At 53.8% G+C, this 25,540-nt stretch overlaps 1 protein-coding gene across 2 annotated transcripts in view; it reads right to left on the bottom strand.

The window, feature by feature from the left end:
• Window positions 1-285: 285 nt before the first annotated feature.
• Window positions 286-25,540, bottom strand: part of NCS1 (neuronal calcium sensor 1) — a 52,260-nt gene continuing 27,005 nt past the window's right edge. For both annotated transcript variants that reach the window (XM_078061895.1, XM_078061894.1), the window contains exons 3-8: window positions 17,054-17,192; window positions 15,716-15,794; window positions 14,415-14,503; window positions 14,000-14,077; window positions 11,510-11,627; window positions 286-4,006 (exon numbers count right to left, since the gene is read on the bottom strand). In XM_078061895.1, the coding sequence (XP_077918021.1) occupies window positions 11,529-11,627; window positions 14,000-14,077; window positions 14,415-14,503; window positions 15,716-15,794; window positions 17,054-17,192 (484 nt within the window). In that variant the 3' untranslated portion in view covers window positions 286-4,006; window positions 11,510-11,528. The remainder of the gene's footprint in view (window positions 4,007-11,509; window positions 11,628-13,999; window positions 14,078-14,414; window positions 14,504-15,715; window positions 15,795-17,053; window positions 17,193-25,540) is intronic.

Genomic DNA, 25,540 nt, shown 5'->3' with positions numbered 1-25,540 from the left:
CCCTGTGAGGGGCGGAGCAGACACCTGCTCCCATCTGAGGGACAGAGGAACTGAGCAGGAGCGACCCGCCCCCAGTCTCAGAGAAAGCCGGTCACGGAGTCGGACTGGGAGCGTGTGGCCCTCCGTGGAGCCCCGGGCCCCTGCAAAGACGTAGGGAAAACGGAAGTGTGCAGGCTGAGGGGCGAGGGGCAGGGGCGGGGGAGAGGGGGATTCTGTGTTTGTCCCAGTTCCGGGCAGTCGACAGAGCCTGAGCCTAGATGCCAAGACAGAAGATGGGACCAGCTGTTTATTCAACAAAAGCCTTTTATTCAGTCAAAAATCAACCATTGGGTTTATTCCGCAGATATTAAAAAAATGGGTAGAGGGCAAGGCTTCCCATCACTGTGCCCTTATGCTAATTAACTTAATTAACTTGCTATCCCGGGGGGAGGGGAGGGGGGAGACCTAGAAGAGGGGCATCTGGGAGACACGCTGCCAAAAATGCGGGGCTGGGGCCCAGAGCCCGGGTGAGATCGGAGCCCCCTCCTCCGCTCCCCGCCTCCCGCTGCCCCCTCCAAGCTCCTGTTTGGCCTGTGGGGGGGCCCCCACATGCCTTTGCAGCTCCCCGCCACCAGGGGGCGCGCCGGCGTCCCCTTGGATCGCCAGACGCGGAGGCGAGGCTGCGCCGAGAACCGGGTAGCTTTGCGCAGGGCGCGCAGTGGGGCTTAGCTCCAGACAGAGGCTGCCTCTCCCGGGGGGCCAAGGCCCCCCCAACCTTCCTCCCCTCAGAGAAAAGACAGGTTCCCGAAAGCCCAGGTGTGCCTGTCGTCTGGGAAGTTGGCTGTCAAACTGAAAAGCATTTCTGGGGAAAGGAGGACACGCACGTTTGCCTCGACGTTACTCAAAACGTTGCCTGGTCAAATGTCGGGAACTCTGGCATTCTCCCCAGTGCCATCAACACAGAGTGGGGAGCGGACGCCGTGAGGAAGAGGCCAGGGCCGCTGCTCCTGGGCCAGGCGACGAGGAGAGAAGGGTCGGCAGAGGGACGGAGAGCCTGGCGTCCGGTGGGTCTGGAACCCCCAGAGAGCAGCATGTGACCAGCCTGGGCCTCGGGTGGAAATCGCTGCTGGGGACAGAGGCCCACAGCTGCTCAGGATTCCAGATCTAGAGGCCTGGTGAGAGGAGGAGACAGAACTGTCCCTGCCCGGCAACCTCGGGCACAAACGGCCAAAGTCCAGCACCCCGCCAGGAAGAGGGCTGGCCCTTCCGGCAGCTCTGGGCTGTCCCCGGGCATGGACCCAAGGTGCGCCTGAGCCATGGGGCCACAGGACGCCTGCTAAGGCCAAAAGCCACACCCGTGGCTCCAAACCAAAAGGTCAGAGGGCAAGAAGGTAGAAGGAAGGCCTCATGGGCAGATGCTCATAGACGCCTGGGAATTGATGCCTGAGCTGGGGAGGGAGGAGGGCGGGGGGAATCCACACGCATAAGCCTGGATGATTCTGAGCCGCAAGTCCCTTACCGAGATGATGCCTCTAGCACGGGCTGCTCGACAGCTCCTCCCCACTGGGCCAGAGACGCAAATCGAGGCTCAGGCAGAAGCCAGAGAAGTAATGTGACATGGGGAAGGGCCCCCCTCTCCCCTCCTCCAGCCCCAAGCCACCAAGTCAATCTCCTGCCAGAGGGTCCTAGGTCAGAGCCAGGATTGGGTGGGGGAGTCCTGGGGCTCCTGAGCCAGTGGCCTGAGCAGGAAGGTGACTGCAGGGGCCTTGAGGGGCCCAACCTGCAAAGTCACCTGTGAAGATCAAAGCGCTCCCAGTACCTGCGGAATCTGGGGGCTCACAGTAGAGGTGGGGGACAGCCACGGGCTCTGCTGAGCAAGAAGGGAGTCAGGGACTGGCTAAGCGGTCCAGCCAGCGGGAACAGACATGCAAGCCCCACGCTGGCAGAGCCGTGCTCTGGGTTAATTAGCAGTCGCTCTGGCCTCCTAGGAAAGTGCAAAGTGAAGACCAAGGACAATTCAAAGTGAGAACCAAGGGCCAGCTTTTCCTCTCCTGGGGCTGGAGTAAGCAGGGAGAGGACAGGCTGCTGACTTTGCAAAGAAGCAGGAATTCTAGAGTCAGGCCGGGCCCTAGGTAGTCTGGGAGGCTGCTTCCCATACCAGAAGCCTTCCTTTGATGAGGACTAGTTCTGGGCCAAAAAGAGTCCAGCAGGGACCAGGAAGAACTGCAGAGAGAACCAGGTAGGTCATCTGACCCCACACAACACAACCAGCAGCTGCCATGTCCCCAAAGACTTGTGCCAAGAGATAAAATAGTGACTCAAACAGATCTCGTGTCTGTTGGGGTCTGGCAAACTCAGCCACAGACCGCAGAATCATAAACTGTAAAAGACCCAGCCTTACGATTGTACAGTGTCAGCATGGAAGAGGACCTTCCGGTTCAAGAAGCCCAAGCTTCCTGGTTCTGCAGATGGGGTAGCTGGGGCCCAGAGAGGCCTGGGGCCTGCCCACAATCACAGAGCAGAGCCAGCTGCAGGTTCCTGGCCTCTGGTCCAAGGTCACCTGACTTTCCTGGTGGCAGTTCCAGGGCCATCCTGTCTCGGTGGCAGGCGGGGTTAGAAGCTTCCTATGAGCGCATGTGGGCCATAGCCCCCAGGAGCAGCCACTACCGAATGGGATTGCCTGGGCCCCTTCCCTCCTGCCCGCCCTCCCAGCATCTGAGCTGAGAGAGGGAAGGGAAGGAGGATGCTCTGTGGTCTACTGGACAAGGCAGACCGGCAGGCAGAAAAGCAAGTGGGAGAGAACTGAGCGACAGTTTTCAAAATCTACCACGGAGGGAGAAGGAGCCCTTCCTCTGCTCACCTGCTTGCAAAGAGTGCCCTCCTCCCCTTTCCTAATGTACCCAGTCCTCCCTTGTTGGCTCCCAGGCTCCATGCTGCTGCAAACACCAAAGGAAGAGTTGAGAAACCAAAAGATATCCCCTGTTTGTCCTCAGAAAAGATGCTGTGGACCCAGAGGAAGACACAGGATGGGGAGTGTGGACAGGAAGCAGAGAAAAGGGGTTCAAGAGGAGGCATTTGGGCTGGGGGTGGGGGGAAAACAGTGCATTAGCCATTTAAGAAACCCACTCTTCGCCCTCTCCAAACATCGAGCACAGTATCTGGAAAAAAAAAAAAAGAGAGAGAGAGAGAGAGAAAAAGTTTTTTGGCTTCTTGGCCGCTGCAGGCCACCATCCTCCCAAGCGCAGGTGGGCAGGTGGGCGAGGGCGTGCACATGTAAACGGTAGGCCCCGCATCCCTGGGAGCTTTGGACACACGAGGCAGCAGCAACAGTTAACAACCAATAAATAAAAGATATCAATTATATATGTATAAAAAAAACTCACTTTCCCCACAAAAAGCACAATACTGTTATCACAAAAAAATCATCATCATCATCATCATCATGAATCATCCTAGCCACACAGGTGGTTTCGCTGCTCGAGGATGGGACGACAAATAACGTTAATCAGGTGGGCCCCCCCGACACCCCGAGCGCACCGTGGCCGAGGCCGTGACTTCCGTGGCCTCTCCAGCTGCCGAAGGACGGCCGAGGCGGGAGGCAGTGTTCTCTGAGGTCAGCAGTAGCTTTCTCCCCATCTGTCAGTCTACCTTCTAGGACAGAAGGTGGTTTTGTTTTGTTTTTTTCTTTTTCAATGTTTGTTTGAAATAAAAAAACAAAAGCACACGCGCAGGAGAGCAGGAGGGACCCAGAGGCTGCCTGCGAAGCAGCCGAGTCCTTGGTTTTGCAGAGGGCTAGAGCCTTTTCCGTTTCGTGTTGGTTTCTGGACAAGCAGAGGTGGTTGGCAATTGGAGCCGGTGGCTTCAGGCGGTGGTGGGTGCAGGGCTGGGGGGAGGAGAGCCGGGCCTCGTGGTTCCAGGGCAGCCCGGCTGGGTATGGATGCGGAGAAAGGCTGGGTGGACACAGGAGGGTGGTGTTGGGGCGGAGGTGGCCTCATGGCACGGGAGGAGGTGAGTGGTTCCCAGGCATCTGGAAGACACAAGGAGGTGAGACAGGTGCAGAGCTGGCTGCCAGGGACGCACCACTACAGGGCTGGTGGGAGAGTCAGCGAGGCGCAGGGTGGCATTCTGTCAGAAGTCCTAAAATTCAATGTGCATCCCCTCTGATCCACCCATTTGGTGCTTAGTATTCATCCTTAAGAAATAAATCAGATGGGGGCGCCTGGGTGGCGCAGTTGGTGAAGCGTCTGCCTTCGGCTCAGGTCATGGTCCTGGGGTCCTGGGATCGAACCCCGCATCGGGCTCCCTGCTCAGTGGGGAGTCTCCTTCTCCCTCTGCCCCAGCCTGCCGCTCCCCCTGCTCATGCTCTCTCTCTCCCTCTCTTTCTGTCAAATAAATAAATAAAATCTTAAAAAAAAAAAAAAAAAAAGAAAGAAGGGGTTTGCCTCAGTAAAATCATCTATAATAGCAAAATAAAAAGGGAGGGAGCAACTCAGTGTCCACTAACGGGGAGCTGGTTGGATACACAGGATGCAGCCAGAGCATCACGTGATGGGCAACCACTGAGTTGGCATGGCATGGCCAACAGGCTCAACGGGATGAGTCGTCAGGGAAGCGCAAAGAAAAACCACACTAAGACAGCACTTCACACCCACTAGGGTGGCTCTCCTCAGAACACAGGGAAACAACAAGTGTTGGTGAGCGTGTGGCAAGCCCGGGACCCCCAACTCTTGCTGGCGTAGGTAAAATGGTGCAGCTGCATGGAAAACAGTCTGGTGGTTCCTCAAAAAGTTAAACACAGAGTTACCACAGGATCCAGCATTCCCACTCCTAGGGATGCACCCCAAAGAACTGAAAATCGGGACTCGAAGCCACGGACACCCACGTTCATGGCAGCACTGTTCACAGCTGTCAAAAGGTGGAAACCCAGATGTCCACCAATGGATGAGTGGATGAACAAAATGTGCTCTGTCCATACAGCGGAGCACGACTCAGCCGTAAGAAGGAACGAAGTCCTGACACGTGCTACGACATGGATGGACCTGGGAAACATTGCGCTGAGTGAAAGGAACCAGACAAAAAAGGCCACAGATTTCACTTCTACGAAATGTCCCAGATAGGCAAAACCATAGAGGCAGAAGGCAGGCTGGGGCTGCTGGGGGCTTAGTTGCAGGGGGGATGGGGAGAAACTGTGTAGTGGATTTGGCATTTGATTTTGGAGGGATACAGATGTTTTGAAACTAGACAGAGGTGGTGGTTGCACATCGTTGCGAATGTACGAAATGCCACTGAATTGTTCACTTGAAAATGGTTCATTGGAACCCACCCTTCCCCTTTGGGACGGGGCGCCCTGCTGGCTCAGTCGCTAGAAGCTTGCGACTCTTGATCTCAGGGTCATGAGTTCAAGCCCCATGATGGGTGTAGAGCCTCCTTAAAATAAATAAATATTTAAAAAAAATTTTTTTAAAAACAAAGTGATTGATTTTATGTTAGGTGAATTTCGCCTTGATATATTTTGGAAAAAAGGCATGGAGGACTGTCCTGTCTGTTGGCGTCTGCGCCATCCACAGATCCTTCCCGTAACCTGCTCCACTTAAATCCCATGTCCCTGCTCCCCCAACTGCATGGGCGTAGGTGTCGGATCCAAAAGAGGCCATTTCCCAGATCTGTGTGAGATGACCTGAAAGCATCATCTGGGTCAGTCAGAAGCTAGGTAGCGGTGGCCCTGGAGGAGTAGGAAGTCCCCACAGGACCAGAGTTTGGGTGGCCGCCGCAGTGCAGGTGGGGGGAAGAGTCACCCAGGGAGAGGACTGTGTCCTCTCAGCCTTCTGTCCCCATGCCAACCCTGGGGTGCTTGGCTGAGTTTCTCATCACATGCTTTGCCTTCTGTGGCAATCTGTGAACCCTTACGATCCGCAGTGTCGTGGTGAAAACCGCAAACATGATGAAACTCACCAAATGCTTTAAATCCATAAATTCATGATGGTATGTTTAAAAAAAAAGCCATTGGTCACCTCAAAAGGATATTAGAATCCAACTCATTTTGAAAACTGAAAAGGAGGAAGAATCGAGTATCTATCCTGCCTTTCCAATTAAAAACTAGGTTTTAGAGTAACGAAATAGTTGACGAGGGCAAAGTTCCCTGCGTAGAAGCAACCGAGCCACAAACAAAGAAGGACAGACAGCTTTAGGACGTCACCTACAGAATGAATGAATGAAGCAGTCATCACCAATGGCTGCTGCTGTCACCCGACCTTATGAGCTACCTGGTGGACACAGGCAGCCCCAACTTAGGAGGTGTTCTCGACGAGGTGGACCAAACTGAGTGCTGGGCAAGCCTGTAGATCTAACTGCCCATTTCCCAGAAGTACAGGGAACCAAAGAACATGTGAGAACTACCACAGGGGCGCAATCCACAAACCGCAGATGGAGGAGACTCTACAGAACGTGTTTCTCAACAAACAGCAAGCCAAAAAGGGGAGGGGAAACAGATTAAAATAAACTTGAGAGACCTATCAACCAATTGCAATAGGTGGAATTTATTCAGATTTTGATTCCAATAAACAAAAACCCGTGAGGTAATAGGAAATGGGAATACCAGCTGCAGGGTGGGGGGTATTAAGGCATTAGTATTGATTTTTCTACTATTATGGATTTTGTAAAGGATTGTTATCTTTTAGGAATACATTTTGAAATATTTATGTATGAAACGATAGAATGTCTTGAATTTGCTTCAAATTAACCCACTCCGAAGGTGCATATGGAGGGTACAGACAGTACCAGATTGGCAGCGAATTGGTGATTCTGAAGGAGGGTGGTCAGTAATGGGATTACACCATTCCTTCCACCACTGCTTGTGAATACGACGTTTTTTTTAAAAACCCACTTCAAGATTTCCAACAGCCTAAGTGTCCCACAGCACAGGACTGGGTAAATTATGGCCCAACTATACAACAGAATACCATGCAGCTATTAAAAACGATGGTGTCGAACCACATTTTTACTGATGTAGAAAATAGGCAGGATCTCAGTTCCTGGGTGGCTCAGTGGATTATGTAACAGTAACTTATCAAACAATTAGGATACATCAGGAATCTGAGAAGGCAAATCAATCACAAAAATGATGGAACACAGGTTGGATCTAATTACTATCCAGTAGGTTCTAGGACAAGCCTGAGAACAGGAAGAGGGCAATTTTTGGGACGAGCTATAGAAAGGTTGTCTGAAAAGCTCGTCATGGAAATAAAGTAACATCTTCTTGGCCGCCATGTTGCTGGTGAGGCTCAGATGGGTGTCTCCATACATGGTGTTAAGGAAAGCCTGGGCAGCCACAGCATGATGTGAACTTTGTGCCAAGTTGGGTAAAACACGTTAAAAATCTTTTCTTGGGGTGCCTGGGTGGCTCAGTCAGTTAAGCAACTGACTCTTGATTTTGGTGCAGCTCCTGATCTCGGGGTCATGAAATCGAGCCCTGCATTGGGCTCCACACTGGGCATGGAGCCTGCTTGAGATTCTCTCTCTCCCTCTCCCTCTGCCCCTCCCCACAGCTCGTGTGTGCTCTTTCTCTTTCTCTAAAAACAAACAAACAAACAAAAAACCTCTTTTCTTAGTGTTGAGTCTCCAAAACAAAACATAAATGTTTCCTATAAGTTGTTCATAAAAAAACAAAACAAAACAAAACAACAGCCAACAACATATGGTTATGAACTCATTGTTGCTGAGGAAATACAAACACATGTGTGTTCACAGAAAACCGTAAGGCAGAAACAATTAGGGTGATTGAAAAATAATCACACACCATAAAGAAATTAGTGACACTGCGTGAGTTTTTCTGGGAGGCGGATATATCAAGAAGCTATGTTTGTACCACTTTTTCCACAGCCTGCGGGAGACAAAGCAGCATGTCACAGGAGACCACTGGTGGTAATTCACAAAAGAAGCCTCTGGGAAATGAGACAATGGATCATAATACGCACCATGGGACCCAGAGCCACATGCTGAGTGCTTCTAAGATCAGAGAAATAACTATGATGGTTTCTTTAGAAATTGGTTTGATTATATACCCCCATGTGACCCAGTTATTTTTGTGAGTGTTCGATTCCTTTTGAATCACCCTGGACCCAAAATGCTCACAGTGGTTATATCTGGGTTATACATGAAGGTTTTTAAAAATAAACTTCTTGTGTTCTGTTTCAACATACTGTCTAAGGTCTCTTCAATGGAAAAGGATTTCTTGTGTAAAATCATCAACAGCAGCAGCCTCATAGAAACTTAAGAATAGCATAAGCCCCCAAAATAAAGTATCAGCAAATCAAATCTGATGATACATAAAAATACTAACACACAATGGTGGAAGTAGAGTTTATTCTAAGAGTGCAAGGGAGGCTTAGCATTCAAAAACCAATCAGCATTATTCATCAGGTTAACACCCAAAAGGGAGAAAAGTCATATAAGCATCCTGGTAGACGCAGAAAATTTTTTTTATAAAACTCAACACTCTTCGTGATTTTCTAAAAAAACAACTCCTGGGGGCACCTGGGTGCCTCAGTCGTTAAGCGTCTGCCTTCGGCTCAGGTCATGATCCCAGGGTCCTGGGATGGGGCGGGCCCCGCATTGGGCTCTCTGCGGGCGGGAGGTCTGCTTCTCCCTCTCCCACTCACCCTGCTTGTGTTCCCTCTCTCGCTGTCTCTCTCTGTCAAATAAATAAATAAATCTTAAAAAAAAAAAAAAAAACTCCTAGGAGGGGCCCCTGGATGGCTCAGTTGGAACAGCTTGGGACTCTTGATCTCGGGGTTGTGAGTATGAGCCCCACGTTGGGTGTAGCAATTACTTAAAATAAATAAACATAAATAAAAAACAACTCCTGGTGAACTAGAAAAGGAAATTTCTAAATCTGATAAAACCTATCAACAGAAGACCTATACCAGACATTCTAATGATAATTATTGAGTTAATTATAACTTAACTAATCTAATAGTGAATTATTATTATTATTATTATTTTAAAGATTTTATTTATTTGACAGAGAGAGACACAGTGAGAGAGGAAACACAAGCAGGGGGAGTGGGAGAGGGAGAAGCAGGCTTCCCTGTGGAGCAGGGAGCTCGATGTGGGGCTCGATCCCAGGACCCTGGGATCATGACCTGAGCCGAAGGCAGACGCTTAACGACTGAGCCACCCAGGCGCCCCTGAATTATTCTTTTTTTTTAAAGATTTTATTTATTTATCTATCAGAGAGAGAGAAAGAACACAAGCAGGGAGAGGGAGAAGCAGACTCCCTGCCAAGCAAGGAGCCTGATGCAGGACCCGATCCCAGGACACTGGGATCATGACCTTGGCCAAAAGCAGACGCTCAACGAGTTGAGCCACCCAGGCTTCCCACTAATAGTGAATTATTGAAAGCTGTCCCCCAAGACAAAGAGTGAGACAAAAATGCTCCCCATCGCTACTCCTAAGTGACACTGCACTGGAGGGCCCAGCCAGTGCAAGGAAGCAGGACAAAGAAACAGATGGCTGAAGGACAGGAGAGGAAGAAATAAAGCATAGACAGTCCCAAAGAATTGAAGGTAGATTCTTAGATTTGATAAGTGACATTAGCAGGACCATTAGATATATCATCAATAAACAAAAACCAACTGAATTTCTAGAAACCAGAAATAAACGGGAAATACAATTTAAAAAAAACAAACCTGAATATCCCGGAATAAATCTATCGTAAGATGTGAAAAACTTTTAGCTGAAATCAATAAAATGTCCTAGAGGAAAAATCTGAAAGACCTAAATGAATGAATATACCATTTTCATGGATTGGAACACTCCACACAACAAAGATGCCAATTCTCCCCCGAAATGAACTGTAGATTCAACTCAATCCCGATCAAAATCTCAATGTGTGCATGTGTGTGTATAGAAATGGATACATTCATTCTAAAATCTATATAGAAATGCACATAGCCTAACGTAGCCAAGGCACTCCTGAAAAAAAAGTGATGAGGTGTCACTTCCAAGATTAGGTTATGAGAAGATGGACGCCTGCATCTCGGGTTCTTGCTCTCCCTCCCTCCTAGGAAGCTCCCCCTGACGGAAGCCAGCAGCCCTGTGCAGAAGTCCCCACAGTGAGAACCAAGGCTGCCGATCCAAATGAGCGAGCTTGGAAGTGGGTGCTCCCCCACCAAACCTTCAGATGACACCATGGCCCTGGCCAGCAGCTGAGGGTTATCCAGGTTACCTGAGGCTGAGGAGTTTCCTAGAACTTGAGACTTTCCGTGCAAAATCTGGGACAGTCCTGGGCAAACGGGGATGGCTGGTCACCTTGCTGACAGCTTGACTACATCCTCATGAGAGACCTCAAGCCAAAGGCCCCCAGCTAAGTTGTGCCCGAATTCCTGATGTCTGTTCTTTTCAGCGGCAGTTTTGAGGTAACCTAGCATTCAGCAATAGATAACTATGACGGCACTTCCCAAAAGGATGACGTACATATGACCAGCTACCCGACGTCCGTGCTCACCGGAGAAAGATAAATTAAAATTATACCCCGTCACGACACACCCACCAAAATGTGTAAAATGTAAAAGACAGAGAACATCCAGTGTTGGCCGGGCTGTAGAGCAAATGGAACTCTGAGGCAGTGCTGGTGGGGTCTAAAATTGGGGGGGAGCCACAGGGGAAGACTCGAGTGGCCTCTAGTGAAGCCGAACACACACATATCCTGGGTCCCACAATCTTCCTCAGATACACACCAGGGGAACGCATCATCCGTCCACCAGAAGGCACGTTCAAGAATGACCTCGGGGGGGGCAACACCCCCATTCCTCGCACACAACACGGAGGACAGAACAGAGAGGAGGCAGAAAGAAGAGGTAGGGGAGAATCAGGAAGAAAAAGGGAAGCAGTCCTCTCCTGGCCACAGAGGCCTCTCCTGGCTCTATGGCTCAGCACTTCCAGCAAACCCGACTGGAGGAAACGAGAAACCGTATCTGAGCTTCTGAACAAGGGAGCCAGAGGGCTCACTCAGGGCTTCCACGGGCCACACCCGGAGGGCGTGCACAGCCCTTGCTCTCCCCGTCCCCCGACAACTGTGCTTTTCAAAGCGTTTCCAATCCAGGGAAACTTCTATTTAAGCAAACTCTCGGGCCGAATCTGGGCATATAAAAATGACAAAAGGAGAGGGCGCCTGGGTGGCTCAGTTGGTTAAGCGACTGCCTTCGGCTCAGGTCATGATCCTGGAGTCCCGGGATCGAGTCCCGCATCGGGCTCCCTGCTCAGCAGGGAGTCTGCTTCTCCCTCTGACCCTCCCCCCTCTCATGCTCTATCTCATTCTCTCTCTCAAATAAATAAATAAAATCTTTAAAAAAAAAAAAAAAAAATGACAAAAGGAGAAAGGCTGTAGCTGATTTGAAGCCTACCTCCAGGCCCTCCTACCAGCTCGGCTCCAGCTGGGCAGACCCCAAGGACTGCCAGGAGACCCAGCGAATCCTAGGTGCCCTGTGACTGGCTTTCCCCCCCCCCAAGCCCCAGGTTCCCCTCCACTCACCCCGGCTCTGGGCCCTGGACTATACCAGCCCGTCATAGAGGGACAGTGCCTGCACGATGGAGGGGTCTGCCTTCGATCCTTCCTGGAACTCCTGCAGGGTGAGCTTCCCGTCGGCATTCTGCAAGCAGAGAGAGGCGGCTGAAGGCGGGGGGACAACAAGCCTCCTAGGATAGGGGCCTCTGGCCTGGACCCTGGACACCTGCTCCCCAAGCCCATCCCAGGACTGGCCCGGAGAAAGCTTCCAAATTTAGGTCAGGAAGAAGGCAGCGCACCTCGCTACGTAGGAGGAGTCAGGCATCAAGAGAGACCCGGGCACTTCCTGGCAAGGTAACCTTGGGTACGTGACCCTGGACCCCTAACTCCATACTTATCATTATCACTGCAATGAATTCCCATAAATGGTGGTTAATCCCCAAGGGCTGAGAGCCCACTGCATTTCCCTGGGGTCACTCTTGCAAGGGCATTTAAACCACTCCCGGAGCAGCCTACACCAGACGCCAGGAGACCCAGTGGAGCTCAAGAAAAAGGGCTTGAGTGGGGTCTCTCGGGGTAGTGGTGATTTGGGCCAGAATCCCTGCCTCTGGAGCATCTCTCAGGGAAACCCGTGAGAGCCAAAAAAAAAAAAAAAAAGGCCCAGAGAGATGGCTCACTGCGGGCCCTGAAGATGCTACGCGTCTCACACTTGCTCTCAGGGGCTCCTCACGGCCGCCCTAAGAAGAGGCACTGCTCTTATCCCCATTTTGCTGGTAAGGAAACTGAGGCTTGGTCACCTCCCTAGGGCCCCATGGCTAGTCACTGGGGAAGGTAGAATTTACACACAGTCTGGGTGGGTGGTGGGCTCTGTTTCCCTAAATAAGGGACGTACGAGCTGGGGAGATTTAAGGAGCGTGTGGCCTTGGCATTAAACAGCATCGAACCGCCCCGTGACAAAGTCAGTATCCCTCGCTCCACACGCTGTGGATGCATCTTTCGATCAACGCCAAGAGACCAGCGCAGTCTGAACCTAGAGGTCTTCCCTGCCTCTCTGACATGTGCTGATCTCAGGCTCTAAGCTTTCAGGGCAAGCACCTGGATCCAGCCAGGACATACTAATAAGCCCACTGTCAGGAGCGCCTGGGTGGCTCAGCCAGTTAAGTGTCTGCCTTTGGCTCAGGTCATGATCCCAGGGTCCTGCTCAGCGGGGAGCCTGCTTCTCCCTCTCCCGCTCCCCCTGCTTGTGCTCTCACTCGTTCTCTGTCAAATAAATAAAATCTTTAAAAAAAAAAAAATAAGGCCACTGTCACTGTAATTTGTGTTCTTTGATTTAAGGCAAGTGATACTGGGCTGCCCTACCATCACCATATCAAATTTCCAATAAATACAAACTTATTTCACTTTAAAAAAAAATTTTGATATAAACAAGGATTTCTTAACCTGGGATCTGTGGCTAGAATGCAGCAGGTCTGTAAACTTAGATGGGAAAAAAACGAGGTCTTTCTATTTGCTAACTTCTAACTGAAATTTAGCTTTTCCATCTACAATGATGGTAGGTGACAATGCCCAAGAGAACCAGCCGCACCTGGGACCTGTGTCAACCGTGGGGGTCATAGGCAATGACGTGTGGGCATCACGTACGCTTGTCACCGCTTTGAAACTGGGGGGTGGTGACACCCACCACTACACCTCTTTATTTAATGCATTCATAAAGAAGCTCACAGAACGCTCTATCACGAATTCTTTTTAAAAAATATTTTGATGTCTGTATTCCAAAATCATTAGCTTCCTTTTTGATCCTATGGATTTGATTTGATGCACTGAAAACCGTTATTCCGAGAAGCCCAGAGACTTCTCCAGTACGTCAAAGGGATCCAGGTCAAGAAGTAAAAACGGTTAAGAATTTAGCTGGGGAGGGGCGCCTGGGTGGCTCAGATGGTTAAGCGTCTGCCTTCAGCTCAGGTCATGATCCCAGGGTCCGGGGATCGAGCCCCACATTGGGCTCCTGGCTCGGCAGGGAGCCTGCTTCTCCCTCTCCCTCTGCCTCTCCCCCTGCTCATGCTGTTTTTTTTTTTTAAAGATTTTATTTATTTATTTGACAGAGAGACACAGTGAGAGAGGGAACACAAGCAGGGGGAGTGGGAGAGGGAGAAGCAGGCTTCCCGCCGAGCAGGGAGTCTGATGCGGGGCTCGATCCCAGGACCCTGGGACCATGACCTGAGCCAAAGGCAGACGCTTAACGACTGAGCCACCCAGGCGCCCCTGCTCTCTCTCTCTCTGTATCTCTGTGTCTCAAATGAATAAATAAAATCTTAAAAAAAAAAAAAAAGAATTTAGCTGGGGAAAGAAGTGTTGGCTAAACTTACTTAAAGCTCTGGATATTTGATAGGGATGGCTGCTGACCTGCACTGAACATCTATGCATCTCGCAGGGTCTGCGCGGCCCACCCACTGGGGCCCAGGGCCTGGCCCCCACGCCTTACCTCCCTGGTCAAGTACCAGCCTCACCGGGGCTCACCTTGTCCATCATGGCGAAGATGCGGTCCACCCTCTTCTCCGGGGTGTTTTCCTCCTCGGGGAGCTCCACGGTGTTCCCCTGCCAGAGAGAGACAAGGTGGGCGCTAGGCTCCTAGCACTCCGGCTTTGGGGTCCTGGCCAAAAGCCTGCCCCCCAGATCTGGGCGGGTTCCAGATGCAGACTGCTCTTTCTCCCACTCCCCACCCCACCCCGGCCCTCTCTGCCTCCTGCTCTGGAACACTCTGTCCCCACAGCCGCTGCCCACCTCGCAGATGTGCAGTGACCCCTCCCCTGGCCAACTCTCAGCCGGGGCGGGAGAGCGGCTACGCGAGCGGGCTCCCTCGGGGCCGACCAGGCCCTGTCCCCAAACGTGACGCCCCCCCTGCCTCTCCTACCCCATAGGGCCCAGGCCTCACCACCATCTGGTAAATGGCGTCCACAATGTCCAGCATCTCGTTCCTGGTGATGTAGCCGTCGTTATCCAGATCGTAGAGCTTGAAGGCCCCTGTGATCAAGCAGCGGGGCGGAGTCAGCCCCAGCGCAGGGCGGGGTCCGGCAGGCTCTGCCACGCCCCTCCGACCCCACCACCCCCCAGCATGCGGGGGAGCCCCATTACTCATCCACAGAGGATTCACATCAGGACAAGCAGGGATGGACAGACAGACACACACACACACACATTGACACAGGTACCATTTCAAGTAGGGTTTAAAAAAAAGAAAGTAAAAGTAAAAAGAAGGGGTCTCTGGGTCTGTAGAGCAGGGGCTGGGGTTGAGTGGGCGGGGGGGGGGGGAGGGAGGGCAGGAGGAACCCCTAATGGCCTCCCTCCCCCCGCCCCCACCCTCCCCAGTCTCTGCCTCCTCTCCACCCACTCCCCTCCCACAATCACGCAGCTTCCTGCTATGGTCAACTAAGAAAATAAAATAATATGCCCGGGATGGGGGTGGGGGGGTAGCTTTTACATGAATAAAATCCTCCTTTATTCCTAAAAAAAAAAAAAGAAAGAAAAAGAAAAAGAAAAAGAAACTGCACTGTTTTCTTGTTGCCAATGCAACGTAAAGGCCCAAGAGAGCAGTGAATTCTGGTTCAACTGTTTCCACCCTCTCTCCAGACGTCATTTTGCCCCTGCCCACTCCGCCCTAGGGCCTCGCACATGCTGTTCCCGCCTCCCACAGGGCCAGCTCCTGACCCTTCACAGAGCCAGTTGCTCTCCTGTCTGCTCACCCACCCTTCCCGCCTCGGCTGCAGTTTTATGGGATTTTTCAAAATCGTGTCCCCGTGCTAGACTGACAGCCATGACAGCGGGCACCTGCCTATCTGATTCTCCCGCGGCTTCCCAGCCTCCGGGCCAGGGCGCACTGTGGCCGTGTCCTGTGGATATCTGCTGAGTGAATGAGTAAGTGCATGAATGAGACCAGACATCAAAACAGCGGCCTCCCAAGAGGTGCAGCCAGCACTGGAACCGAGTCTTAGAATGCAAGGCTACACTACCCGTGGTCCACGTCTACACCCGTTAACCGCCCCATCTGTCCACCCTGCCTCGGTAAGCCATGTTCCTCCTACACGGCCACCCCCAGGGAAGCTCCTGTGACCTGGAAAGGCCGGACATCTGGGTCATCTCTCAGCCCTGGACCCACAACCTGGCCCGGTTATCTGGGCGCCCTCCAGCCTGGGCCCAGCCAGGGGCTGCCTGACAGAACCCAGGGACAGGACTTACACCGAAGCTTCTCATCCAGCGTTCCCCTTGAGGTCACCGACAGCGCCTGGATGAACTCAGAGAACTCGATCCGCCCGTCCTGATAGGAGAGAGGGGCAGGGTGGCCTCAGTCAGTACCGGGTCTCTGGTCAGGCTGGGCCTTGGGTGCGTGACGGGTGGCGGCAGGCACCAGATGCCCATGGCTGATGGACGGACACCCAAGTGGAGAGGGTGGGAGAGAGGGGACAAGGGACGGAGTGGGGGGTAGGATTACAGATGGGTCAGGCCAGGCAGGGGGGACAGAAGAAGGAGTGAGGCTAAAGGCAGAGCCCAACTCCACATGTGATGGGAGAAAGAGCCAGAAGTTACCACCAACACACACACACCCTCTCTGGGCAAGGGCCTCCTGGAGATCCCCTTTCCCCTTGGCCTAGAACTATAGGCTTCCAGGCTTTTGAGGGCAGGGCTCTAGACTGTTTAATCCCACCTGTCCGTTTTGCAAATAGGGAAACTGAGGCCTGGAGAGGGCAGAGCTCTTCCCAGGGCTAGGCAGTGTGATTGTCAGCTTGAGGATACTTGGGGAGAAAGCCAGAGCGTGACAGCACAGAAACATTCCAAGCGCCCAACAGTACAGAGCGTGAAAACAAGTTACAGTAAATCCACCGTGAACATGAGGAAGCCTGGAAAAATGCAGGCATGGGACAGAGTGCTAAGGACTGTGGGCCCCCTGACAGTGGATCTGCCAACTGTCAGCACGGCCATCCCCAGGAGGGGACACACGCAACAACACAGATGAGCCTTGAAAACATGATGCTCAGTGAATGGAGCCAGGCACAAAAGATCGCATATTGTATGCTGCTCAGAGCCTCAGTTTCCCCATCTGCAAAATGGGGGTATTAAAAGGTCATACCCCACAGGTAGTTGGTTGCAAAGCCTCACTCAAAATAATCCACGTAAAAAGCTTAGCACACAGTAAATGTTCAGTAAGGTCAGTGATGATTCTAAATCCGGGTTATTGTGCCTGCAAGCATTTGCATTCTGTGCTTGTAAGAGAAAGGGCAAGGTATACAAATGTGCGCATGCGTGTCTATACATACATACGTACGCATACACATCTCTGTGCAGCACGTGTAAGTGCATGAATTGCATATGTGTACGCACGTTTGTGTGCGGATGCAGGCACGCATTTGTACGCATCAGTGTATGTGCATGTGTGTGCGTGCGCACGTGTGTGTGTGTGTGTGTTCCTCCTCCAGAAGGGAAGGCCGGCAGGAGAGCGTGGGTGCGGAGATGCCGCGGGCGCCTGCAGGAGGGAGGGGACTCTGGGCCGGGCGCGGGCCCCGCCAACCCCCAGCTCACCTTGTTTTCGTCAAAGACGTTGAAAACAAACGTGGCGAACTTGGTAGGATCTCCAAATGGGAAGAACTGCTTATAGATTTTCTGGAAGCCTGCAGCATCCAGCTGCCCGCTGGGGCAGTCCTTGATGAAGCCTTTGTACCTGGAGGCGCAGACCCGGCGAGAGAGGGTAAAGGAGGCGCCGAAATCACCCACCTACCCGCAGCTCCTGCCCAGTGCCCCGGGAGGCTGTGAATCCTGGTTCAAAGAGACGGTGCCCCATGGGGGTGGTGGGCTGGACGTCCTAGCGGGGGCTCATCCCAGCTCTGCCTCTGGCTAGCTGGGTGGCCTGGGATAGGTGACTGCATCTGTCTGAGCCTCATCCATCCAAGGGGGAATAAGAGACGCCATGAGAATGAACACTGTGCATAGAGCACTTGGCCCCCCAGCCCTGCCCCCCACACAGCGGGGCTACAACAAAACTCACACGAACCAGCTCCTCAAAGTGGCACTCTTACACCAGGCACTCCCGCCTCCCCCACTTTCTCCACTGAGCCCTTCCTGGCACCACAGAGTGGGCAGAGCCACCATATGGGGCCGGCAGCTGGCTCCTCCCACATGCCTGCACCCTACAATATGCACACACCCCCTCCCCCACCTCTGTTCCCAGGGATCTGCACTGACGGACACGGGAGCCGGGCAGCGAGCTCAGAGGGCACCTGGTTTGTTCCGATTGGACTTGTCCACCCGGTATTCCCAGTGCCCAGCACAGGATCCTGCAGATGCCCGCTGATGGCGACATGGCTTTACACTCCAAATCCCAGCTTTGCCCTTTGCTGGCTGTGCAACGTTGGGCAAGTGCCTTCCCCTCTCTGAGCCTCAATCCCCTCATTCATAAAAGGGGACAGCTCTCATAGCGATTTTGTCGGGATCAGATGAGATGATGAGGTAACACTTACCCCAGGCCTGGGCATAAAAAATCATCAACAGCATGATCTTTAGTATTATGAACTCAGATGAGCTGTTGTAAAGTAATTCATGAGTTGGCTCTTGTGTGTAGCTTAGCAACCCAGCTGGAGGAGGGGGATTCCCAGCATAGAGGGAAGCTAGCGAGGGATCAGCAGCTGAGGGATCAGCTGCTCCCAGCTCCTAGCTCTCGGGGCACCTCACTGCAAACCCATTCTCCTGGAGCGCCCACAGCGGCTGGTGAGCAAGTCTACAGTGAAGCCCACTTGAAGGATGAGGAAACTGAGGCTCAGGAGGGGTACTTGCTCGTCCTCGCAACCCAGACCAGAGCTGAGGCGGGGATCGAAGGCAAACACTGAAGAGCCCAGATGCTCAGAGACACGGGGTCGCCGAGACTCACCTGCCCCGTTGTTCTGTTCTAATGGAGACCCTCGTGTCCAGGGAGGGGATTCTGGGCACCCCATCTTGGCCCTAGGAGGTGGCACCATGGCCGGAGCCCATTCATAGAGGGGGCATGCGGAGAAGAGGTCCAGGGAGGCCAGATCCCTGCTCAGTAAGCAGATGGCTGCCCCATCTCACCCTCCGCCTGGACCTTCCCGGGCACGGAGCTCAGCCTTCATGGCTGCTCCTTGTGAGTCACCCCTGCCCTGCAAGGTGGGTTCAGTGATGCGGGGGTTCAGAGATGAGGCAAGAGGTCGGGTGCGCTTCCCAACACTGGTACCAGGAAGGGACGCAGCCCAGTGCAGGTCCCTCCTCTAAATTCTCCTTCCCAGCGGAGTGCTCTGGGCTCCAAACTTCATACCTAGGCAGGACACACAGCCAGGGAGAAGGAGCGTTGCAGGGACAAGACCTGGTCCATGGCCCCAGGCTCCCTGGTCAAGACAGGTCCCTGGGCAGGAAGAGGGGACAAGCCTGGTGCCAGGACTTGGTGGTCCACGTGGGGACAGGCTCTGCTGTCCCCAGATCACTCTGGATGCCAGGGTGGGGGCCTCCCCCAGAGCTTCTCATTTCCCCACAATGGATGTATGTTACCTAAGTGATCCGCAGAGACTGTTAAAAACAATAAAGAGAAGACAAAAGCCTCTTCGGAGGGTCCCTGCGGGTGGCTCTCAGGGGGCGGCTCTTGGAGGGGAAGGCAGCTCGCTCAGCAGCAGGAGTCTTCAGCTCGGAGAGCAGCTGCCTGGGCCCACGGTGGGGGCCCTGCAGTAACTGGGGGCTGGCGGGGCGCAGGGAGGCCAGCCTCAGTGGGGAGCCTTCGGTGGGGGGGCCTTTCCGGTTACCGCTGCAGAGACTGTCACGGTAGGGCCCCAGGAAGCCCACCCCCAGGAGGCAATACCAATTAGGCCAGCCCCATGGCCCAGCCTCCTCTTGCCAGGCACTTCCATAATCCACACCCAACCACACCTTCTAGAACTTGCCATACGATCTCCAGCCTCCAGGCCTTGGTACCTGCAGGTCCCTCTGCCTGCAGAACACACATCTTCCTTCTCTTCATTGGGCTAATCCACTCACCCACCACTACCAGTCCCAGCTTAGCTGTCACTCCTTCCACGAACGCTGGCCAGGCCCCCCAGAGCCTCAGAGCAGCTCCTCTGCTCCCTCACCCCTCGGAAGACCCCAGCACGCCGTATCCCGTTTGTCTCCAGGCTGTGTCCCCGTCCGACCGTAACCTCCCTGACACTGCAGTGCCCCATGCCCGGCACAGGCCCTGGTGTACAATGTGGGCTCAGTAAATGCCTGTCCAGGGAGATGGATGGATGGATGGACAGATCAGCATACAAACTGCCAGACAGGGACAGACGGAGTGGGGGCCCAGGCATCCAGTGTCTTCTTCCTGAGCCCCGAGGACCCTGGCCAGAACCTGAGAGCTTCCTTCAGATGGCTAGAGACCCACTGATGGCCCCCCACCGCTCTGTGACAGGGAACTGAGGGCCCAGAGAGGGCGAGAGGCTGGCTCAAAGTCACACAGCAAGTTAGCAGCAGGATCAGGGCTCAGACCTGGGTCTCCCGCCTCCTGGGTTCCCACGTCACCCGCCTCTCCTTCAGCCAGGCAGAAACACGGCTGCATAAACGCATGGTGAGGCCGTGCTCCCCAAACGCTGTGCCACCCTGCTGTTCATCATCAGAAGGTGGGGGCACCCTGCCTCGCCGGAGCAGAGATGGGGAGCTGTCCCAGACACCCCGGTTACCCCAGAGCCCTAACTCACCCTGTGAGTTGTCACAGCTCTGAGGCCGGGACTTGACAAAACGGCCCAGTCCTGAGGCTGGCTGAGCCGGAACACCCCGCACCAGGCACACGCCCCCTCCCCGCTGCCGGCACCCGGTGGGGGGCTGCTGCCTCATAAGGAAGTTCACATCCAGGACTCCCGTCCCCAGGATGACGGAGTGACTCCATCCCCCCCCCCCCAGGGCCCAGGCCTCAGGTTCCAACAGGCCCGGGTCCGTCCCGCTCTCCTTCAGACGCACAGCCATCAGGAAAGCTGCTCCAGGAGCCCAGGCCCTGCGTGCCAAGCCTGGCCCCGTCCTGTCTCGCTGGGAGAGGGACCCTGAGGGACCCCTTCCCTGCAATGCCCCTCAGTTTCCCTGCTGGTAAAATAAGTGACTCAGATCAGCTCCGGGGGTCGGGTTTCCCCACGCCAGCACCTCTGACATTTGGGGTTGGAGGATTCTCAGTGGGAGAGGGGCCTGTCTCGCGTCCCTGGCCTCCATCTGCTAGATGTCTGTGGCCCTCAAGTTAGGACAACAAAAAGGGTCTCCAGACAGGGCCAAATATCCCCTGGGAGCGGAACCACTCCAGCTGAGAACCACTGAACTAGATGGCCTCTGGGAACCCCATGAGCTTGAGGGGGTCTACCACAAGTATTTTCTTCTGTGTAACAACCACCCCTGGGGGCTACTGAGGACCAGGCAAATGGCTATGTTCTCTCCAGGCACAATTTCACCCCATGGTCCCACTGAGCCCAGGAGACAAGGACGATTATACCCGTTTTACAGATGGGGAAACTGAGGCTGGGGAAGGTTACGTCTTGCCCTGGCTCAGGGCCTTCACTCAGCACGCCTTCTGTTTAGCCTGCTCTTCCCCTCCCTACCCTGCTGACTCCCACCCACACTTTCATTCTCGGCTTCGGTGTCTCCCTTAGAGAAGTCCCCCTTGGCCCCTGCAGACCAAATCACGCTCTGGGACAAACACTCCCAGCAAGTCAGGCATCATGTGTAGTGGAAAGGAGGTGGAAGGATCTTTTTCTTTTATTTATTATTACTAGCTCCGTGCACTGAGCATGCACGAAGTCCGTAATATAAAAAAGTTTAATTTTTTTTTAGAGTTTAAAGGACTGAAAAGGAAGGGCTCAGGCTTCCCCGTCAGACCTGGCTCGATCCCAGCACCATCCTTGACCTGTGTGTGACCCTGGGCAGGTGACTTCCCCTTTCCGGGCCTCAGTTTCCTGATCCGTGAGGTGGAGACCAACACAGCACCTGGCTTCCAGGCCCTGGGTGAGCTTCGACAAATGGCAGCAGTGTGGCAGATCGCAAAAGACGTCCTGGACATCTGCCGGGCGCCAAGCTCCTGCCCCCAACCTCTCCCACACAGCAGAGCCCGAGATGCCACGGACCCCCCGCCCCGGGCGCCCTGTCCTGCCACCTGCCCCAAGGAGGAGGTTCCAGTACACCAAGGCCCCTGATGCCCCCGCCCCGTCCAATCACTCAGCCTTTATGGAGGCCACCCCCATACACAGCCTTAATGGTTAGGGTAGTATTTTACGTTATGTGTATTTCACCACATTAAAAAAAAGGAATTAAAATCATTACAGAGGGACGCCTGGGTGGCTCAGTCAGTTAAGGGTCTGCCTTCAGCTCAGGTCATGATCCCAGGGTCCTGGGATGGAGCCCCGCATCGGGCTCCCTGCTCAACAGGGAGTCTGCTTTTCCCTCTCTCTCTGCTGCTCCCCCTGCTTGTGCTCTCTCTCTCTCTCTCTCACTGACAAATAAATAAACAAAATCTTTAAAAAAAAATCATTACAGAATGTTCTAGATCAGGCATAAAAATATCAAACACAGATATAGTTTGGTGTAACGCAGCATGTGATATAGAATACAAATCCTAGATAATAAAAGTTGTTTATATCCACATAAATCAACAAACCGTGACAGCAATCAACTATTACCCACTAAAAAATGAGCTACTTTTAAAAGATTGTTGCAGAAAACAAAACCTTTGAAAAAACAAACCAAACTACAATCACGACTCCACCTAGATTTGCCTTTTCTTTTATAAACCGTCCTTAGTTACTAGGACTCGTGGAAGCTATTTTTTGATTTTAAGTCATCTTTTTATTGAGGTAAGAAGACGACATTTTATCAAATCGATTATCTCTGTACCTGTCACTAGTCTTGAAATCTTGTTCGAGAACAGGGGTCTTAGCTCTTGGGGGGCCAGAGGCGGCTCTGGGAATCGGACACAAAGCTATGGCACTGAGTCTGGGAAATGGGCCCAGTGTCTGCGCACGCAGCGCATACACTTCCTGGCCACATGAGCACGGGCGTTCGACAGTGTTTGCTGTGTTTGGGAGCCAGCTCTTCAAGACAGGGTGGGGATGAGAAGAGAAAGTCGCAGACCTGACAAGTGCGTTCTTACACTTCTTTGAAAAGGAAAGGGGCGAAGAAACCTGTCATTTCATAAAGCAGGGAAGGCTGAATGCCACTTACAGAAGGGGCTTCTCCACTGGGCCAGCCTGGGCCATGCCTGTGTCCCCTCCCCCAGGGGACTCCAGGCACCTGTCTCCCTCAGAGCCGCCTGCCCCCAGCCCCCCACACTGGCCTGGCCCATAGCAGGTGCTCAGTAAAGACTTACTGAGCAGACAAATGAATGATCAAGTGAATGAATGAACGAATCCTCGCTATGACACGGGGGGTCCAACTCCAGCTCAGCTTCTCGTTCTCGGAGGACCCCGAGCAAGGCCCAAAGGCCCCAGCCTGCTAGGACTTGCTGGGGATTCAGTGCTCTCAGTTCCCAGGGATCTCTGCCCCGTGGGAGCCAGCCTGAGGCCAGGCTGCAGCTCCCTGCATGCCCCTCTCCCGCCAGGCCCAGGGTAAAGCGAGGCAGCGCGGCCTTCTGCAGCAGGAAGGGTACGGAATAGATGGATAAACGAGAGCGCTTCTCCCCGACCTGCCATCAGGCCCAGTGCGGCCCCAGCTGCCTCCGTGTACACCCGACGGATTCTTCTCCCATTATCTTTGCAAACAACGCCCTCCCATAAACACAACCCATGAGGAGGATGCCTCTTCCTTCCTGCCCTCCCCGCCAGCCCCCATGGTCTTCAGCTTTGGGGGGCTGCCCAGGCAAGAGCCAGCAGGATGGAGCTCCCACAGCCTGGGCCACGGAGGTGGAGCGAGCTGGACCCCGACTCCAAACACACACACACACACGCACGCACACAGCACTGGGCCACCTGGGCAAGTGTCTCCACCCCTCTGAGCTTCAGTTTTTTCAGAAAATTTGGAAAATAGAGGGGAGCCTCGGTGGCTCAGTCGGTTAAGCGGCTGCCTTCGGCTCAGGTCATGATCCCGGGGTCCTGGGATCGAGCCCCGCACTGGGATCCCTGCTCAGGAGAGAGCCTGCTTCTCCCTCTCCCTCTGCCTGTCACTCCCCCTGCTTGTGCGCGCTCTCTCTCTCTCCGTGTCAAATAAATAAATAAAATCTTTAAAAAAAAAAGAAAAAGAAAATTTAGGAAATAGAAACTGTAAGAGAGAAAGGCACCAGGACCCATAATGCTGCTACCCAACACACGCCTCTGGCCATTCCTTCCCAGCTCCCAGGCCCTCTGCCTGTGTTCATCGGGACCCGGGGTGGGTGCGGGGCGGGGGGGGCATTATCTGTGCCCTGCTGTCTGCCCTCTGAGTGATGGCAATTTCACAATCATCTGCAAGGGCCTGGGACCTGCTGCAGTTTCTTAGCCCTCACTGCGGTTCCTGACCTTCCAAGAGTGACAAACTAGGCTCAGCATGGGAACGAAGATGGTCAAGAGCAAGGCGCAGGGACCCAGGCTGGCTGTGGACCCCGACACTGGCCTCACCTCTCAGCCTCCAGCCCCCTCCCTGCAAATACAGACAACCGCATGGCAGCGCGGGGCTGGGAGCCCCCAAGATGACCCTGAGGGGCACCCAGCGGGAGCCCGGTGCAGACTGAGCCCTGATGACGCTGGCCTGGGCACCCCACTGCTGCAGCCTGGCCTGGGCTCCCCCGAGGACCTGTGCCCGACCAGCACCGAGGCCCGAGTGCTGCTCCCGGCTCTGCCTCTGCTCCCTGGGTGGCCCACGACCCATCACAGAATCACGTAAGAGCCCTGGGCCTTGGGTTCAGCCAGAGGAATGTAGGACTCTTAATCTCGAGGTCGTGAGTTCGAGCCCCACCTTGGGTGTAGAGATGACTTAAAAATAAAATCTTAAAAAAAAAAAAAAAAAAGCCCTGGGCCTTGGTTCCCCTGCTGCATTGTGGCTACTGAAAGTCAGCACAAAACAAGGGGATCCTAGAGCATGCTGGAGAAACAGGGACTGGGTGGTGAGGACAGGCCTCTCGGAAGAGAGGACACTGGGTGCAGATGCCAAGATCTGGGTGCAGAGGGAACAGCAAGGACAGGGGTTCTGAGGTAGGAATGAGCTTGGTGTGGGTGAGGGACAGCAAGTAGGGGGATGCCCAACAAGGCTGAGGGAGAAGGTGAGGGGAGAGATCCTGGGAAGCCCAAGTTTTCCCAGGGAGGCGCCATCCCCAACTATTGGGTGCCCTGAGAGCTGTTTAGGATGTGAAGGGGCTGGCTGGGGGCTGTGGTGGCAAAGGGTCCTCTGAGAAGGGCCCAGGGCACTTGGGATGCAACTGCTCATCCTACCCGTTTCCTGTGCAAAAGACAGAGGGGACGGTGGGTTACCTACAGTCCCAGTGAACCAGTGAGGCTCGGGTCAATTGAGGGATAACAGATGGGCTCCTTTTGTGGGCCAGCAACAACGGCACTGGGCGCCCTGAGCACTGGAGGAAACTGATCCAGAGTGCGATAATCTGTGATCCATTACCAATGTCTGCTGTGGGCGCCGGCGGGGAGAGTGGTGGTATGAGTGGCCCTGTTTAACCATCCCCGGTCTCGCTTCACCCTACGGGATGTAGCCATTCTAGAATACCACAGTGAGGTGGGTCGTGGGCTGACCCAGGAGGGCCAGAGGAAGGCACTGAGTCAACCATCTCCTAGGCTTGAAGGCACCACCGAAATGAACCAGAGGACATGTACTCAAGGCTCACAGAACTTTCTGGCAAAGAAAGACCAGTTCTTGTCTTTATAAGCTCTTCAGAGACAGTTGCCCTACAGCAAGGACTGGGTGTCACAAGGCCTAGGGCCCCGGCTCTGTTATGGGAGCCTCCACGAATGCTCTCCACAGGCCAGCCTCTTCGGCCTCCCTGCTGTTCCTCAAACCCTCAAACACGCCAAGTCCATTCTCACTGCACCTTCACGCTCACTCTTCCCTGGGCCTGGAACTCTCCTCCACGGCCGAGTCCTTGTC

This window comes from Halichoerus grypus, chromosome 14 (genome assembly GCF_964656455.1).
Source record: "Halichoerus grypus chromosome 14, mHalGry1.hap1.1, whole genome shotgun sequence".
Lineage (NCBI taxonomy): Eukaryota > Metazoa > Chordata > Mammalia > Carnivora > Phocidae > Halichoerus > Halichoerus grypus.
This window is presented reverse-complemented; position numbering and strand designations above follow the sequence as displayed.